General features: G+C 54.2%; 2 protein-coding genes across 5 annotated transcripts in view; both read right to left on the bottom strand.

Annotated features, from left to right (window-relative positions):
* EVI5L (ecotropic viral integration site 5 like) overlaps window positions 1–18,313 on the bottom strand; it is a 34,868-nt gene extending 16,555 nt beyond the window's left edge. For 2 of the 4 annotated variants that reach the window (XM_055240213.2, XM_055240215.2), the window contains exons 1-3: window positions 18,136–18,312; window positions 1,576–1,759; window positions 343–532 (exon numbers count right to left, since the gene is read on the bottom strand). In XM_055240213.2, the coding sequence (XP_055096188.1) occupies window positions 343–532; window positions 1,576–1,712 (327 nt within the window). In that variant the 5' untranslated portion in view covers window positions 1,713–1,759; window positions 18,136–18,312. Of the gene's footprint in view, window positions 1–342; window positions 533–1,575; window positions 1,760–18,135 lie in introns of all 4 variants that reach the window. The other 2 variants (XM_063615797.1, XM_055240214.2) reach the window with 2 other exon arrangements.
* Window positions 11,730–18,120, bottom strand: LOC134732275 (uncharacterized). Its single transcript, XM_063615945.1, has 2 exons — window positions 17,559–18,120; window positions 11,730–16,872 (listed from the first exon to the last, which is right to left on the bottom strand). The coding sequence occupies exons 1-2, from the start codon at window positions 18,078–18,080 to the stop codon at window positions 16,567–16,569; spliced, it is 828 nt and encodes a 275-aa protein (XP_063472015.1). The 5' UTR covers window positions 18,081–18,120; the 3' UTR covers window positions 11,730–16,566.
* Window positions 18,314–18,864: the final 551 nt, after the last annotated feature.

The following is an 18,864-nucleotide window of genomic DNA, read 5'->3' as shown; positions in this document are numbered from 1 at the left end:
AGGCTGGCCTCGAACTCCTGGCCTCAAGCGATCCTCCCACCTTGGCTGCCCAAAGCGCCGAGATTCCAGGCGTGAGCCACCGCACCCCCATCCTTCATGGGCACTACAGGGCAGCAAGCACATGGGCACCCGATGGTGCAGGGCCTGTCCAGCACCACCCTGACTCACTCTCTCCTGTCCCTGTGCCCTGACAGGACACCCCGAAAGTGCCTGCACATCTCCACTGCTGCCGCTGTGCCCAGGCTGGGGCCCCGCAGACCCTGGCGCTGCCTGGTGGCTGAGTGACCGCGCACCACCTGCCCACGCCATCGGCCCAGCCCCGCCTGCCTGGCCGCCCCCCACCTTGAGCAGCTTCTCCTTCCTGCGCCGCCACTCCTCCCACTCGTTGGCAATCCGGCCCCACAGGATCCACGTGTCCTCCTCCAGGTGGCTCAGGTTGGAGGAGGCCGAGGAGCTGGACACTAGCGAGGAGCCACTGTTCCGCCGCGAGCCATTCATGGAGCGCATGGACTTGGAGTCGGCCTCTAGGAGCCTGGGCAGGAAGGGCCGGCAGAGGGGAACCAGTGACTCCCTGGGGACAGGGATCCTTGGCGAACCCAGCCCATCCTCCGGGGGTCTCAGAGGACACCAGGGATTAGGTCCCTCTTGTTTATTTTATTTTTTTTTCTGTTTTGAGATGGAGTCTTGCTCTGTTGCCTAGGCTGGAGTGCAGTGGTGTGATCTCAGCTCACTGCAACCTCTGCCTCCTGGTTCAAGCAATTCTCCTGCTTCAGCCTCCCGAGTAGCTGGGATTACAGGTGCATGCCACCACACCCGGTTAACTTTATATTTTTAGTAGATACGGGGTTTCACCATGTTGGCTGGGCTGGTATCGAACTCCTGACCTTAGGCGATCCACCTGCCTCAGCCTCCTAAACTGCTGGGATTACAGGCGTGAGCCACTGCCCTCAGTGTCCCCTTTTTTTTGAGACGGAGTTTTGCTCTTGTTGCCCAGACTGGAGTGCAGTGGCGTGATCTTGGCTCACTGTAGCCTGTGCCTCCCGGGTTCAAGCGATTCTCCTGCCTCAGGCTCCCAAGTAGCTGGGATTACAGGCACCCACCACCATGCCCAGCTAATTTTTGTGTTTTTAGTAGAGACAGGATTTCACCATGTTGGCCAGGCTGGTCTCAAATGCCTGACCTCAAGTGATCCGTCTGCCTCGGCCTCCCAAAGTGTTTGGTGGTGTGAGCCACCATGTCCAGCCTAAAACCTGCATTTTAAATGGGGGTGGGGCCAGAGGAGGAAAGCAGGAAGGCCCGACTCAACGCTTCCTCCAGTCCTGCCTCCAGCAACCACGGGAGATTCACAGATTCACTTGACCTCTCAAACCTTCAGTCTCATCTGAACAGGGTGGGGACACATATGTTCAGCCAGGGTTGGGAGGATGAAAGGAGGTGTCTCTCATCCAGCATCTGGAAGTGGCTGTCACCTTGCACACACTGGGCCTGGCTCTGAATGTGAGGGCACCTGGGAACTCCTGTGGGGGCCCAGGCTGCACCCCAAGATTTCACCCCATCCCCCTGCCCCCAACTCACCGGTTCTGCTCTTCGAGCTTGGCCAGCAGCTCCAGCTCATCGGGGCTGAGGTTCTCGGAGTCAGAGGTCGGGGAGCAGGTGGGGGCCGACAGGGCCTCCTGGGATGAGGAGTCGGGGCTCAGAGTGGGGCTCGCCATGGTGGGTGGGCTTGTTAGCCGTGAGCGGGGTTGGTTCACAGCTCTGTCTGGGGGCCAGAGACATGTGTGGTCGGCATTGGGTGGGTGCGACTCCATCCTGCCTGCCCACCCTCAGGACATTTCCTCACCCTGGGCTTCCTGCCTCTGGTCCACCCCTATCCGTGCACCCCTCATCCCCATGTGCCCCAGCCCAGCTGACAGCCATGCTGCCCCTTTTGTTCGAGACCCTGGCGATTGGGATCCCTGCCTGTGTCATCAGGCCGGACGTCTGGATGGAGACGGGAGGACTGTTGCCAGAATGTGAGCCGTCCGGCTGTCCCTGGGCATGAAGACCAAGGCTCAACTTGACGCCCCTGAGGCTGGAGCAGGGCCCAGAGCAGAGGCTCCCTGTCACTCGGGCTCCACAGACCCTGCTGGGACCCCGGGGTGCAGGAGCCCCTGCTTTGCTGGCCCTTCCTAACAGCTTGGTCCCCGTCCCCTCCATGGCCTGCCCTGGGAGCCCCACATCAGTGTCTGACTTTCCCCATCTCATCAACCAAAGTGGGCTGCTGGCACGGCCAAGAGCAATTACTCTTGACTGTTAATTGTCTGGCACTGCCAACGGCCAGAAGAGTAGACTCCCCTTGGGTTGGGAAGCCAGGGACGTGGCAGAGTGCTGGGAATCTGTGCCCTGGCAGACACAGAGCCAGAGCTGTGGGCTCCGATCCGTATCCAGATCTTGGCCTGCCACGTGCTGGGCGAGTCCCAGGCACATCTCTCCTATCCTTTTGCAGTGTCATCTGGCCCGACCCTTCTGGGGGCTTCAAGGACACTGGCTTCTCGCCTTCTGCCAGCCTGGCGGAGGCAGATCAACGCTGTGTCAAAAACAAAGGTCCTGGGCTCAAATGGATCTGCGTCTGAAGCATGGCTCCCCTCGACCAGCTGTGTGACCTTGGGCCAGTCACTTGGCGTCTCTGAGCCTCTGTACACTGAGATCATACAGGACCTAGCCTCAAGGGTGGCTGTGGAAACTGAGCACGTGACTGCACATAACGTGGTCAGAATAGAGCCTGACAATCAGCGACAGCCCCACGGACATTGGCTATCACTGTCCATCCTGGGGCCAAGGCTCATGGGTTCTGCTGTGGCCTGTGTGGGGACTGATGGCCAGGGACCCCTAGCAGGGGGCCCTAGGGGAAAGGGACAGCTATGGGAGTGGAGGCAGTGCCTGGGGATGGTGTTCCTTCATGCTTCTTCCTGGTGACCCCAGGCTAGCCTCCAGAGTCTGAGAAGACGGGGGTACCTAGGGTCCTGGCGGCAGGAAGGAACCCTGTTCCTGCCTCCTTATTTGCATGGCTCCTCATGCCCGCCCACTACCTGGCACGCTCAGTAGCAGGAGTCTGCCGTGTTCCACTTGGCCCCACCTGACCTGGCCAACAGCTCCACCTACAGAGGGGGCCTCGCTGGGTCCTTGGAGTGGGGATATCTGGACCCCCAGGTGGCAGGGGGACAGTGGTGGGACCACAGCAGACCACTGTATACCTGCCTGGCTACCGTTGGGTCACAGGGCACCTTCCCACAGCCCAAACTCAGCCCCCAGCCAACCCCTGAGGGCCTACAGGTTGGATGGACTTGACCCTGGCCACCCCAGTCCTCCTGGAATGGGGTTGGGGGAGGTGCGCCATTCTTTTTTCACCGTATAGGGACCCAGAACCCTCTTTCTCCAGGCCTCTGTGGCTCCCCAGGGCTGCTGGTTCTACCTTGGGCCCTCAAGCGTTCCCCTAGTCTGCCGGGTGCTGAGGGTTTTGGATTTTGGGGAGCAGAAGGAACTCTCTCATTGCCAAGTGGGCCGGGGCCACCTGCCCTAAAGACCAAGCTGCTGGGCACCACCTAGTCAGGAGTTAATCATTCCCGAGACAGGGACAGTGGGGGCCGCTTTGGGGCCGCCCACAGAGTCAAAGTCTGCCGGGACAGAGACAGGGGCTGTGGACAAGAAGTGCTGATCAGAAGGACCTCTCCGGGCGGGCAGGGGCTGGGAGGGCAGTTTCAGAGCTGGGAGAATGGGGAGGAGGTGGTGGAGGCGAGGCTGGAGCCTCAGAACCACAGATGGAGTTGGGGAGCAGTGAGAGCTTCAGAACCGAGGAAACCCAAGCTCAGGGCATCAGCCCCACCCAATCTCTGCCCAAGCCTCGCTTTCTTTCTTTCTCTCTTTCTCTGTTTATCTTCTCTCTCTCTCTCCCTCCCTCTCTTTCTCTCTTTCTTTCTTTTTTTTTTTTTTTTTGAGACGGAGTCTTGATCTGTCGCCCAGGCTGGAGTGCAACGGCCCGATCTCGGCTCACTGCAACCTCTACCTCCCGGGTTCATGCGATTCTCCTGTGTGATTACAGGTGCGTGCCACCACACCCAGCTAATTTTGTATTTTTAGTAGAGATGGGGTTTCACCATGTTGGTCAGGTTGGTCTTGAACTCCTGACCTCGTAATCCGTCTGCCTCGGCCTCCCAAAGTGCTAGGATTACAGAGGTAAGCCACTGCACCCGGCGGAGCCTCGGTTTCTGATTTAAAAAATCCCCAAACCCCAGAGCCGTCCATTAGCAGATGTTGTTTAGCTATTTATCACGAATGTGTGTGTATTTCTTTTTTTTGAGACGGAGTCTCGCTCTGTCGCCCAGGTTGGAGTGCAGTGGTGCAATCTCGGCTCACTGTAAGCTCCGCCTCCCAGGTTCACGCCATTCTCCTGCCTCAGCCTCTCCGAGTAGCTGGGACTACAGGCGCCCGCCACCACGCCCGGCTAATTTTTTGTATTTTTAGTAGAGATGGGGTTTCACTGTGGTCTCGATCTCCTGACCTCGTGATTCGCCCGCCTCGGCCTCCCAAAGTGCTGGGATTACAAGCGTGAGCCACCGCGCCCGGCCGAATGTGTGTGTATTTCATACAGGAAGTGAAATGTATTAAATACGCAGGGCTGAAACTTGCAGTCTGAGAGGCAGGAACCTCCTGATCCCACCGGAACTTTCTCTCCACTCATCCCCAATCTCTCTCAGTGGAAACCATCCTCCTGAAGCATGTGTGCACGCACAACACACATGCACTCTCACACTCTTCACAGCCACCCCACTCCCTCACGCATGTACATACATTTTCACCCACCCCCACTCACATACAAACTCTCACACATACACATGCAGACACTCGCATACACACACTCATGTCTATTCTCACACACACATACTCACACCTATACACACACATGCACACACTTGACACACACACCCATGCCTATTCTCACACACACTCACACACCTATACACACACATGCACACTCAATACACACCCGTGCCTATTCTCACACATACACACCTATACACACACATGCACACACTCGACACAACTGTGCCTATTCTCACACATTCACACACCTATACACACATGCATACACTCGACACAACTGTGCCTATTCTCACACACTCACACACCTATACACACACATGCACGCTCAACACACACCCGTGCCTATTCTCACACATACACACCTATACACACACATGCACACAGTCGACACAACTGTGCCTATTCTCACACACACACTCACACACCTATACACACACATGCACGCTCAACACACACCCGTGCCTATTCTCACACACTCACACTCACACATCTATACACACACATGCACACAACACACCCATGCCTATTCTCACACCTATACACACACATGCACACACTCGACACCCACACCCATGCCTATTCTCTCATACACATGCTCACACACCTATACACACACACGCACACACTCGACACACGCACACACTCGACACACACATGCTCATCCATAGTCACAAGTATACACATACACACACACTCGGATACAAACCCACCCAGTACCTTCACATACACACATGCACACACTCAATACACACATACCTGTGCACATTCACACATACACATGAACACACTCAGATACACACACACCTATACACCTTCACACACATGCACACACTCGATACACACATGCTCATGCATATTTACGTGCACACACACACTCGGATACACACACACCCAGTACCTTCACACACATACACGCACACACTCAATACACACATACCTGTGCACATCCACACACACTTGATACACAATTCGCACACACATCCCTACACATACTTGATACATACACACCCACACACATTCACACACACACACACTTGATACACACCCATGCATATCACACACATACACTTGATACATGCACACCCACATAATTCACACACATACACACACTTGATACACCCTTACACAGTTCACACACACACATGCACATGCTTGATACACATACATTGACGCATTCTCACACACATGCACACACTTGATACACATTCACACATTCTCACACACATGCATACTTGATACACACAAATTCACACATCCCCACAATGCACACACTTGATACACATTCACACACACATGCACACACTTGATACATACACACACATTCATACATTCTCACACATGCACACACTTGATACATACCCATGCACATTCATACACATGTACACATGCACACACTTGATGCACACACACCTATACACATTCACACAGTCACACATATACATGCACACACAATACACACCCATGCACATTCACACACACAGTACACACCTCATGCACATGACATACACTCACACACTCAGGCATACACACATACTCTTTCACACTTCTCAACACAAAATATACTCATTGACACTCTCACCTGTACTCACACTCAGGCACACACACATTCATTCCCACCCATCTACACACATGCGCTCACACACACTTCCTCCACCGAGTGGCCCTCACCCCCTGGGAACACAGCAGGTTTGGGGTGGAGGTGGGCTGCTGTCCTGATTCTGTGGGCAGCCCTGCACCCCTCCCGTGGTGCTATGACGCTGGCTCAATCACTCCTTCCTGGTGCTGACTGAGGGCCACCTGAGGGCTGGCCACTGTCTAGTCAGGAGACATGGCAGCGAGTGAGGCAGGGGAGGCCCCATCTCCATCTCCCCATGCCGGATGGGCACGGGCCTTGGCAACCCACCCACTGGCCTCTGGGTCTGGGGTCCCAGCCTCTCCATGTCCTTAATTTCAATGCTTCACCTCAACTGCTCCTCAGCCATCTGAAGGGGGGTCCTGGACCCTGTCCCTGCCAGCACCCACTCAAGCCACACCTCCACAGGGCCACCTACAGCTTAGGAAGCTGAGCCAGGCCAGAACACCGGAAAGGGGCTGTGTTTGGGTGTTGTGGGGGGCGTGGGGATGGAAAGTGCTGGAATGCTGGGCATCTCCGACTTACGTTTCGCTTTCCCTCTCGGGGGCACTGCTGGGCACGCTTCCTCCTTCCCTAAGCCCCCTCCCGCCTGGCTGATGAGGACTGGGCTCCTGGCTTCCCTCCTGCCTCTCTGGCCAGCACTTCTCAGTCTCCCATGTGGCATCCCTTCCTCCCCGGGTCCCTCCTTGGCCTTGGTCTTGATGCCCTTGGGGATCTCATTCTTGGGGCTTAAATGACCAAATGTATGTCACCAGCTTTTCCTTTCTCTCAAGAACTGGCCAAAGTTGCCAAAGTTGCCCGAACAGCTCCATCAGCCCCCAGCCCACCCACCATTCCATGTTCTGTGTTTCCCCCACCAGGGCGGGAATCACCTGTGCCCTCTTGGAGTGTCCAGGGCAGAGACCAAGAAACAAGCACCCAGACCATCCTTCACAGATTGAGATAAAAGCTTGCAGTAAACAATATGGTAGGATGGAGAACAGTCAAGCGGTTCCTCAAAGACTTAGACACACTGTCACCACGCCACCCGGCAAATCTACTCCTAGGGCTCAATGCAAGAGAATGGCAAACATCTGTTCACAGCAGCATTGTTCACAACAGCCAAAAAGCAGAAACAATCCAAACGTCCATCAACGGGTGAATGGATCAACAAAACCTGGTCCACCCAGACAGTGGAATATTACTTAGCCATGAAAAGGAGTGAAGCACCGAGACAGGCCACAGCATGGATCAACCTTGAAAACAAGGCACTCAGTGAGAGATGCCAGACACCAAAGGCCACACACTGTGTGACTCCCTTTATACAGAATGTCCAGAATAGGCAATCCATAAAGACAGAAAGTGGATTTGTGGTCACCAGGGGCCGGGGGAGGGAGAAATGGGAAGAAACTGCTTATGGGTATAGGTTTCTTTTTGGGGTGATAGAAATGTTCCAGAATTAGATAGTGGTGATGGCTGCACAACACAATTGGAATAAATGCCACCAAACTGTAAGCTTTAATGGGGTGATTTTTTTTTTTGAGACAGAGTTTTGCTCTTGTTGCCCAGGCTGGAGTGCAATGGCATGATCTTGGCTCACTGCAACCTCCACCTCCCAGGTTCAAGAGATTCTCCTGCTTCAGCCTCCCAAGTAGCTGGGATTATAGGCATGTGCCGCCATGCCTGGCTAATTTTGTATTTTTAGTAGAGACAGGATTTCGCCATGTTGGCCAGGCTTGTCTTGAACTCCTGACCTCAAGTGATTCACTCGTCTGGGCCTCTCAAAGTGCTGGGATTACAGGCGTGAGCCACTGCGCGTGGCTTAGGTTTGCATTTTAGAAAGACCCTTCTGGCCCCTCATGCGGAGATGCTCTTCAAATTCAATGCTTTCCTGACAGAAGCAGGCCCCTTGTCCTACTGTGGGTGCATCTATCTGGGTCTCCGGTGCCACCTGCCACCTCCACCCACACACTCTGGCCAGGCCTGGGTGTTCCCCTCCTGCCTTCTCATGTTCTAGAGCTCAGCCAGGCCTACCAACCACACCCCACACCTCACTCCCAGTTGGCCTCTGCTCTCCAGGCTGGAAGCTGCTGTCTTTGTTGTTGTTGTTGTTTTCGTTGCTTTTAGAGACAAGGTCTTGCTCTGTTTCCCAGGCTGGAGTGCAGTGGTGCGAGATCCTGGCCTCAAGTCATCCTCCCACCTCAGCCTCCTGAGTATCTGGGACCACAGATATTCGCCACCATGCCTTGCCAATTTTTCTATTTTTTCGTAGACATGGGGTCTCACTTTGTTGCCCAGGCTGCTGTTGAACTCCTGGCTTCAAGTGATGCTCCTGCCTCAACCTCCCAGAGTGCTGGGATCATAGGTATGAGCCACTGTGCCCCGCCAAAGCTGCTGTCTTGATGGCGCCTGCCACGTCCATTGAGCTTTCTGAGCTTTCTGATGCTCTGTCCATGGGGCCACCAGAACCGTGCAGAACTGCAGCTCTCACCTTGTCATGTGCCTGCCTAAGACCCTTTAGCAGCTCCCAATGGTGAGATGGAGCCCAGATGTCTTTGCAAGACGTGCATGCCCTTCCCAGCCTCGCCTCTTTCTGCATCCCTGCCTGGCACACTCAGCCCTCCAGGCACATGGGTCTCCTGGTGTCTGCCAGTGTCTGCGCACACTCTGTTCCCTCTGACTGGAAGGGCATTCTCCAAGACCTGGTTAGGATTTTTTTTTTTTTTTTTAGATGGATGGAGTCTTGCTCTGTCGCCCAGGCCGGAGTGCAGTGGTGTGATCTCGGCTCACTGCAAGCTCTGCCTCCTGGGTTCACGCCATTCTCCTGCCTCAGCCTCCTGAGTAGCTGGGACTACAAGCGCCCGCTGCCACGCCTGGCTAATTTTTTGTATTTTTTAGTAGAGACGGGGTTTCACCATGTTAGCCAGGATGGTCTCAATCTCCTGACCTCGTGATCTGCCCACCTTGGCCTCCCAAAGTGCTGAGATTACAGGCATGAGCCACCGCGCTTGGCCAAGGATTTTTTTTTTCTTTTTAGAGACAGGGTTTTGCTCTGTCTCCCAGGCTGGAGTGCACTGGTATGATCATAATTCACTGTTCACTGCAGACTTGACATCCTGGGTTCAAGTAATCTTCCCGCCTCGGCTCCTCAAAGTGCTGGGACTGTGCCTGGCCGGTTTGGCCATTCTTTCTGTGAAACCTTCTCTGTCAACCTCCCTTCTTCCAGCATCCCGGCTCGCTTCTCCCCCTCTCTCCCTGAAAACATCCACCCCTCTGCCTACACCCAAGCCCAATGCACATTCTATGGCAATTATTTCTATACCTGCTTGCCTGCCTGCCTGCCCTATGGGTCATGCACGATGTGAGGACAAGAGCCTCTCTTCTTAATTCTCTATTCCAAGCCCCTAATGCACTATCTGGCATTCAGTACGTGCTCAACAAACGTTTGTTGAATAAATGAAGATGAAACTTTCCATGTCACTCAGGCAGGTGATCAAGGTCAACATCAACAGTGATAAGTCACATGGCTAACACGTACCCTTGATAGGATGTGACAGGAAGGACCCTTCACCCCTGTGGTCTTCCTCCCCAAGACCCCAGTCTAACCATGAGAAACACCAGAGAGGCTGGGCACGGTGGCTGACACCTGTAATCCCAGCACTTTGGGAGGCCAAGGTGGGCGGATCACTTGAGGTTACGAGTTTGAGACCAGCCTGGCCAACACGGTGAAACCCTGTCTCTACTAAAGATACAAAGAATTAGCTGGGCCTGGTGGTACATGCCTGTAATCTGAGCTACTCAGGAGGCTGAGGCAGGGGAATGGCTTGAACCCAGGAGGCGGAAGTTGCAGTGAGCCGAGATTGCACCACTGCACTCCAGCCTGGGTGACAGAGCGAGACTCCGTCTCAAAAAAAAAACAAAAACAAAAAAAACACCAGACAGAACAGTATTAGAGGACATTCTATACAACACCTACTCCGCCTTCTTCAAAACCGTCAAAGTTGGCCGGGCACGGTGGCTCACACCTGTAATCCCAGCACTTCGGGAGGCCGATGTGGGCAGATCGCCTGAGGTCAGAGGTTCGAGACCAGCCTAACCAACATGGAGAAACCCTATCTCTACTAAAAATACAAAATTAGCCGGGTGTGGTGGCACATGCCTGCAATCCCAGCTACTTGGGAGGCTGAGGCAGAATTGCTTGAACCCAGGAGGCAGACGTTGTGATGAGCTGAGACTGCACCACAATTGCACTCCACCCTGGGCAACAAGAGCGAAACTCCATCTCAAAAAACAAAAAACAAAAAACAAACCAAAACAAACAAACAAAAAGAACGTCAAGGTCACGAAAAGCAAGGAAAGTCTGAGAAACTGTCACAGCCCAGAGGAGGTTAGGGAGACATGACGACTAAATGTCATGTGGGATCCTGGGATGGAAAAAGGTTACTGGGAAAAAGACAAAGGAAATCTGAATGAAAGGTGGATTTTAGTTAATAATAATATATCAATACTGGCCCACTAACTACAACAAATGTATCATATGAATGGGAATACATTAACTATAGAGGAGACTGGGTATGGGGCATATGGAAACTCTGTATCATCTTCTCAATTGTTCTATAACTCTCAAAGTGTTCTACAAAATAGTCTTATTTTATTTTGTTTTATTTATTTTTTATTTTTTGAGAAGGAGTTTCACTCTTGTTGCCCAGACTGGAGTGCAGTGGTGTGATCTCGGTTTACTGCAACTTCCGCCTCCCAGGTTCAAGCGATTCTCCTGCCTCAGCCTCCCAAGTAGCTGGGATTACAGGTGCGCACCACCACGCCTGGCTAATTTCTGTATTTTTAGTAGAGATGGGGCTTCACCATGTTGGCCAGGCTGGTTTTGAACTCCTGACCTCAGGTGATCCGCCCGCCTCAGCCTCTCAAAGTGCTGGGATCACAGGCGTGAGCCACCACAACTGGCCATTTTATTTTATTTTATTTTCGAGACGGGGTCTCACTCTGTTGCCCAGGCTGGTCTTGAACTCCTGGCCACAGGGGATCCTCCTGCCTCAGCCCAAGTCTATTTTAAAAATAATAATAAAGGCTGGGCGCGGTGGCTCATGTCTGTAATTCCAGCACTTTGGGAGGCTGAGGGGGGAAGATCACTTGAGGTCAGGAGTTTGAGACCAGCCTGGCCAACATGGTGAAACCCCGTCTCTATTAAAAATACAAAAAAAAAAAAAAAAAAAAAATTAGCTAGGTGTAGTGGCGCATGGCTATAATCCCCGCTACTCCGGAGGCTGAGGCAGGAGGATCGCTTGAACCCAGGAGGCAGAGGTTGTGGTGAGCTGAAATTACGCCACTGCACTCCAGCCTGGATGACAGAGTGAGAGACTCCGTCTAAAAAAAAAATGAAAAAAATAAAAATAGAAATTTCTGTACAGTGTAAGCAGAAAAGCCAACGGCGGCTTTAACACACAAGTGCCATATGGCACAGAGAGTCCCTTGACTAGGCTGAGGAAGAAGAAGGATTTGAACTTGGATTTCTGACTGTACAGCTTTTGCCCTAAATCCACCCGCTGTGCTGCAGCTCTGTCTGTATTCTTTTACTTTGGGAATGATACACATATGTGAAACCCCAAGTGCAGGGGTTACTCAGTGAAAACAGTCATTATTTTTCAACAGCGAGCGCATATGATGCGTCTTTCAGCGTGTGGCATTTTCAGAGACAGCAATGAAGACCCCGAGTTTCCTTTCCATGTTGTTTCCCTTCCTCTCCTACCCCTCATTTCCTTCTTTTTTTCTTTTCTGAGACAGAGTCTTGCTCTGTAGCCCAGGCTGGAGTGCAGTTGCACGATCTCGGCTCACTGCAACCTCCGCCTCCTGGGTTCAAGCACTTCTCCTGCCTCGGCCTCCCGAGTAGCTGGGATTACAGGCGCACCACCATACCTGGCTAATTTTTGTATTTTTAGTAGAGACAGGGTTTCGCCATGTTAGCCAGGCTGGTCTCGAACTCCTAACCTCAGGTGATCTTCTCACCTTGGCCTCCCAAAGTGGTGAGATCACAGGCGTGAGCCACCACGCCCGGCCCTACCCCCCCCCCCACCCCATTTCTGATTCCTCCATGTCTAATGATTACCAGGCACACAGACTCATTTCGGAATCTAAAGCCCAAGATGCCACGTGACCCCAATTTGTCCAGCCTGACAGATTGCTGCTGTCTTGGCTGGCTCTGACCTCTGGGGAAATGGCCCAACCTATCACCTTAGGTCCTCTCTTCCTTGGCAAGGGGTGGGCGGACAACTGACAGGTGAGCTGCCCCTTGGATAACAAGAACAGCGGCTTGAATACAGAGGTCCCTGCCTGATCTCTTCTTGCGCCCAGTCTAGCTGCTCCTCCACATGGTTCTGGAAGTTTCCATATCCTTGGCCTTGGAGTGTAGGTTGTTATCCCAGATCTCTTGGCTCCAGGTGAGAACTTCAGAGCTTGCAGCCTAGGTTCAAATCCCTCCTCTATCCTTTTCTTTTCTTTTTCTTCCTTTTTCTTTGAAACCGAGTCTCCCTCTGTCACCCAGGCTGGAGTGCAGTGGCACGATCTTGGCTCACTGCAGCCTCTGCCTCCTGGGTTCAAGCAATTCTCCTGCCTCAGCCTCCTGAGTAGCTGGGATTACAGACACCCGCCACTATACCTGGCTAATTTTTGTATTTTTAGTAGAGACGGGGTTTCACTGTGTTAACCAAGCTGGTCTCGAACTCCTGACCTCAGGTGATGCGCCTGCCTCAGCCTCCCAAAGTACTGGGATTATAGGTGTGAGCCACCGCTCCTGGCCTCCTCTACCACTTTGTATCTTTGTGACCTTGGGTATGATGTATTTTGCCTCAATTTTTTTTTTGTTTATTTTTATTTTTATTTTATTTTTAGAGACAGGGTCTTGTTTTGTCACCCAGGATGCAGTATAGTGGTACAATCATAGCCAACTGCAGCCTCCAACTCCTGAGCTCAAGTGATTCTCCTGCCTCAGCCTCCCAAGTAGCTGGGACTACAGACACTTGCCACTATGTCCAGCTAATTTTGTTATTATTATTATTATTATTATTATTATTTTTGCAGAGAGAGAGTCTCATTATGTTGCCCAGGTTGGTCTCAAACTCCTGGCCTCAAGTTATCTCCCTGACTTGGCCTCTCAAAGTGCTGGGATTATAGGCGTGAGCCACTGCACCTGGCCTGCCTCAGTTTCTTTATCTGAAAACGGCTAATGACAGTATCTATCCCACAGTTTTTGTTGGAAGGAATCAATGAGCTTAAACCTGTCATGTGCTTAGGACAAGCCTGACCTGTGATATTTATTCCCTCCTGGATGAAAAGTTCTACTAGGGCAGGGGCTGGGGCTGTCTAGCCCGCTATTGGGTCTTCAGAGTCTAGCAGGCATCCCATATTTGCGGGATAAATAAACTTCCCCTCTTCAACAGGCCCTCCCTTTCTGTGGTGATCCTGTTTAAAGATTAAACACAGTAAAACTAGAATAATCATTATTGATAACAATAGCAGCAACAGCAGCACACACCTTTGGCTAAAATCTGAGAATTGAACCATTCTGACCTGCGGAATCTTTTCTGACCTAAAAAATATTTTCTGTCTTGTAATCTGACCAGATTACTTTCGGCTATTATGATAGGTTCCCTTCTGGCAAATCCCTCATTTTTCTTTTTAAAAAAATTTTTAAAATTTGTATTTATTTCTTTGAGATGGAGTCTCACTCTGCTGCCCAGGCTGGCGTGCAGTGGTGCGTTCTTGGCTCACTGCAAGCTCTGCCTCCCAGGTTCAAGCGAGCTGGGGCTACAGGCGTGCACCACCATACCCGGCTAATTTTTTTCTATTTTTAATAGGGACGGGGTTTCACCATGTTGGCCAGACTGGTCTCGAACTCCTGATCTCAGGTGATCTGCCCGCCTCGGCCTCCCAAAGTGCTGGGATTACAGGTGTGAGCCACTGTGCCGGGCCTCAGATTTCAATGAAACACTCTCACAAGCACATCGTGGCATGCTGAGAAATGAATGAAAGTGCAGGTGAGTCATGCCAATGAGGCCTTCCAAATCTCCCTCAAAAGGGTAAGTCTCTTCCCTGACCCTGACGAATTGAGTTAGTTCTCCCTGACCCTGATGAGCTGAGTTAGTTCTCCTAAACTCATCTCCTTCCTTCTATTGCCCGGGCTGCTAGCATGTGTGTACTGCAGTCTTCCCTGGGAAGGGCGGCTTTGCTGCCTTTCCAAGTTCTCCCAACTAGGGATCCCCTTTGCTGGGGAGCCCCCCACCGTGTGTGCCAAGTGTACAGATGGCACTGGGGACACAAAGGCCTGTAGTAAGACGCCTATCAAAGGAAGTGCAGGGACACGCCTCCCTGAGCGCACCACGCTTGCTCCTGCCTCTTGGGCCTGTGTCCAAGCACTTCTGCTGCCTGGAACACCCTTCCCTGCCACGCTTGCCTGTGACCTGGTCCATACGTCATCCCTACTGTGCCTTCCCCAACACCCCAGGGATGCATCAGGCTTTATTTTCAGGCTCCCATTGCAGCCTGCTGTACATAATTCTGTCTCATGCTCCCCACAGCAGGCCTCAGGCCAGGATGGCAAGGGCGCGTGCTGCAATCCTGGTTCTTCCAGTTTTGGGGAGGATTAAATGAGATAATATGTCAATGGTGCTTGGCACGGTGCTGAGCACGTGGCGGGGGCCGCCGCATGCCAGTGAGAGGACTTTAGATGCAGGGCAGGGACCACATTGTACACATCTTACATTCCTTCACACCCCAACATCTGACTCCAGGCCCAGGGCTTCCCTGTAACAACTGGCATCTCTATTCTGCAAGAGGAAATTGAAATGTACATTCCTCCTCATCCCCCTGCACCTCTCAAAGCTCACAAACAAAGATGCAGCTCCACAAGCCCAGTCTTGGGTAAAACTGCGTTCGTATCACTTACAAGCCCTCCTCGTGGTTTCCTATGGAGTTCACAGTCATTCCCGGGGAGCCTTCATACCCCACTGTCTCTGCACAAAATTCCACCCTGGGGAGGCTATAGAGTTTAGTTTCCTGTGCGTAAGAGACACCACGTGACCTTCAGGAGTCTTTTCCTCCACGCCTTCCTTCAGCAAGTGGACAGAACAAACCTCTTCCTACCCGGCGTCAGAGGGTTTTTGTGGGGCATCAGAGATCTACGTGCGGCCTCAGCATGGCTATCTGACAGCCCCTCATGCCCACCCCGTTCCCCGTGGTCCTCCTGGCAAGACCCAGTGTATAACCACAAGTCCTGCAACAGACCATCTCTCATCTTCATTCTTCCAGCCCTGATTCGAGCTGGCTCCCCGCAATACAGCTCAGCCCTAGGAAGATGGCCACTTTCCAATGAGGTGTCAACTAAGACCCCAGCAGGGACCTGGGTGGTCAGCGATTCACAGGAGCCCATAGGACTCCCCTCCGAGGCCTTACCGTTCCCTTCCACACAGCACCCGGGGAACATATAGGGCCACACCCTAGCCTCCCTGCAGTTCCAAGTTCTGTTCTAAAAATTTAGCCACTCTCCCTGCACCCCAGTTTCCGGATGGGGAAGTTGAGGTACTGAGCCGCAATGAGCTTTTTCCCAGGGTGGTCCAGAATCCGCTAGTGAATATCCACAAGGAAGCTGGGGCTTTTTATCTCAGGGTTTCCGAGCACGGTTATGTCGTCAGAAGGACCCCAGATGCACAGTGCCCAGGCTGCGGGGGACTGGACTGGCCCGGCTCCTCGTCCCCTGCAGTCCTGGCCACAGTGTCACGCCAGTGTCTCCTCTCCTGTCTCATCTCATCCCTGTGCCAGGACCAAGCCACCTGTGATCCCTTCCAAACCACCCTCCGCTGACCACAGAAGCCCAGGGGAACCTACAGGTTGGACTCTGAGGCCAGAGCTGGGAGTGGGGAAGGCGACGGGATGGATGGGAAGAGCCACATAAGACGGAAAGACACAGGGACACAGGTCCTCTAGCTCAATCACAGCCCGGCCGAGGGGGAATAAAACGAAGCAGACAACTCATTCATGTTCCACTCGAGCCTCTTCAGCACATTTTTCCCTTCTGAAAATATTCCTTAACAAAGAGCTGCCTGCTTCTGGCAGGCCCCGACCCGGGTCTCAAATGCCAGGATAGAAGGAAGCCGTTTCGTTTTGGCTAAACACACTAGTTGTGGGTGAAAGAACTCACTCGGGCTGTCAGGGGCCAGCTCTGAGGAGCAACCTGGACCGCCCTGCTGGCTCTGGCATTTGAGGCCAGTAGGCGTGATGGGGTCAGGAGGCTGGGGGCAGACTTCAGGATGGAAGCCAGGAGCTGTGAATCCTCTCCCTTCCCGCCAGGGGGTGGCATAAATCAGGGGGCGGGCAGTGGTTCCTTCGGGACACTAGTGTAGGAGAGAAAGTGAGCGTCCTCCCCTTTGAAAGGGCACAGCAGGGAAGGATGGATAACTTGGCAGAGGCCTGGGGCAGGTTCCCACAGGGGCAGGTGCTGGGGGATTCTGGGGCCCTGTCACCCTCCAGGGCTCCAGTGTGGGTGCTGGCTTGGTGGAGGGGCAGGTTGGCTTCCTGGGGCGCGGCAGGCACCTCATGGTCTCTGGAGTCTCTGCTTGAGCTAGGGGAGCTGTCGGGGGCTCTGGGAGGACCTGGACAGGTGGGATCTGAGGAGGGGTGCAGAAGTGTTGAGTGGGTGGGGGAAGGGGCAATATGCCTGGGGTGTGTGTTGGAGCTCTTAAGTTTTTCTGTGTGTGCTGGGGGATCTGACACACTGTGTGTGTGTGTGTGTGTGTGTGCGTGTATGTGTGTGTTTGGGGTTTTCAGAAAGATGGGTGGCTCTGGATGGGGAGTGGGGTGGTTCAGAATATCCATCAGGAGGTCTTGAACATAGGTGGATTTTTCAGGATCCGGGAGCCAGGATCCAGATGGGACAGGATCAGTGGAGCTACCACAGTGTGCTGGGTGGACGCCGGGGAGTGGTGTTTAGGGGTGCCCTTGGGCATGTGGCAGCTGGGGTGGGAGATGGGCTAGCAGGCTGAGCTGAGGGCTGTGGGCAGGGGTAGGAAATCCGACTTACAGAGGCCAGAGAGGGGTCCTGTGGGGTCAGCATGGGGGGCGGGTAAGGCCCTGAGGCTGGTCTCCTTGGGGTGAGGTGGGGGCAGTTCTGGGCCCGATAGGAGGACGTGAAGTGGGGTGCGGGGAGGGGGTGGCAAGTGTTGCCCAGAAGGGAGGGGTCCTGAGAGATCAGGGCAGAAGGTGGACGGGGGTTCTTGGGCTTGGGGGGGGGGCTTCTGAGGGGCTGATCGGCGGAATGGGGGGATGGGGAGCCCTGATGGGGTTCCCGGAGAGGAGTCCTGAGGGTCACTGCAAAGGGTGGACGGGGGTCCTGGGCCTGCGGGGTCCTCACGGGGAGGGGACGGAGTGGGGGAGGGGGATCCTGCAGGAGCTCCCGGGGAGGGGTCCGGAGGGATCGGCAACGAGGGTGGGCAGGGGCCAGGGTCCCCCGAGGGTCGCGGGCTGGGGATGCCGAGGTTCCCAGTGCGGGTTCCGGGGCACAACGGCCCGAGTTGCGGTCCTGCCGGTTCCCCGCGGGCCGCATCGCGAAGCCGCCGGCCTGAGCAGGCGCCCGGGAGGCCCGGCCCGCGCCGCCCTACCTGCGCCGAGCGCGCCGCCATCGCCGTGCCGAGCCTCGCCGCCCCGGGCTTCGCCGCCGGATCCCAGCCGCGCCGTTCGCCCCGCAGCCCCGGCCCGGCCCCCTCAGCCGCCCCCCGGGACCGCGGCCGCCGCCGGCTCCGCCGCTGCCATTTCACCCGCTGACAGGAGCCGCTGCCCCGCCCCCGAGGCCCCATCCGCCAATTCGCCGCCCCCAGGCCCCCTGGCTCCGCCCATCAGCCAGGAGTGACGGGGTGTCTGACCAATCCGTGACCATTCCGTGAGGAGGGCCCTGGCTACGTTCAGAAGGTTGCCGCCTCTGAGGAGAGAGCGAATTGGAATGAGGGAAGCGATGAAGGATAGGTAGTTTTGCGTATCGAAATGAGGAATCTTGTTGATCAACACCTGATAAGACCAATAGCAAGGAAAGGGGGGGTGTGTCCCTGAGGAAAGGCTGCGGCCCTGAGGAACACCAGGCAGACGCGGCCAAGCGTTTGGCACTAAGCCCCGCCCAGAGCCGGGCTTTCTGCCCAATAACGAGACGCCCCGAGACGTCCATTATTATCTGCCCCTCAAACCTGGGCCCTGGCAACTGTTGGGGGCGCTATAAAGAAGATTGACACCTAGGGAACCAATGTTACTGAAGGAGGGTGGGAAAGTGACACTCTCTGACCAATGGGTATGTGAGATTGGTGGGAGCATTGGCGTCCTGGGCGGTGGGGCTTGAGGCC

Source organism: Symphalangus syndactylus, chromosome 13 (genome assembly GCF_028878055.3).
Source record: "Symphalangus syndactylus isolate Jambi chromosome 13, NHGRI_mSymSyn1-v2.1_pri, whole genome shotgun sequence".
Lineage (NCBI taxonomy): Eukaryota > Metazoa > Chordata > Mammalia > Primates > Hylobatidae > Symphalangus > Symphalangus syndactylus.
The sequence above is the reverse complement of the archived record's forward strand: the minus strand, read 5'-3'. Positions and strand labels throughout refer to the sequence as shown.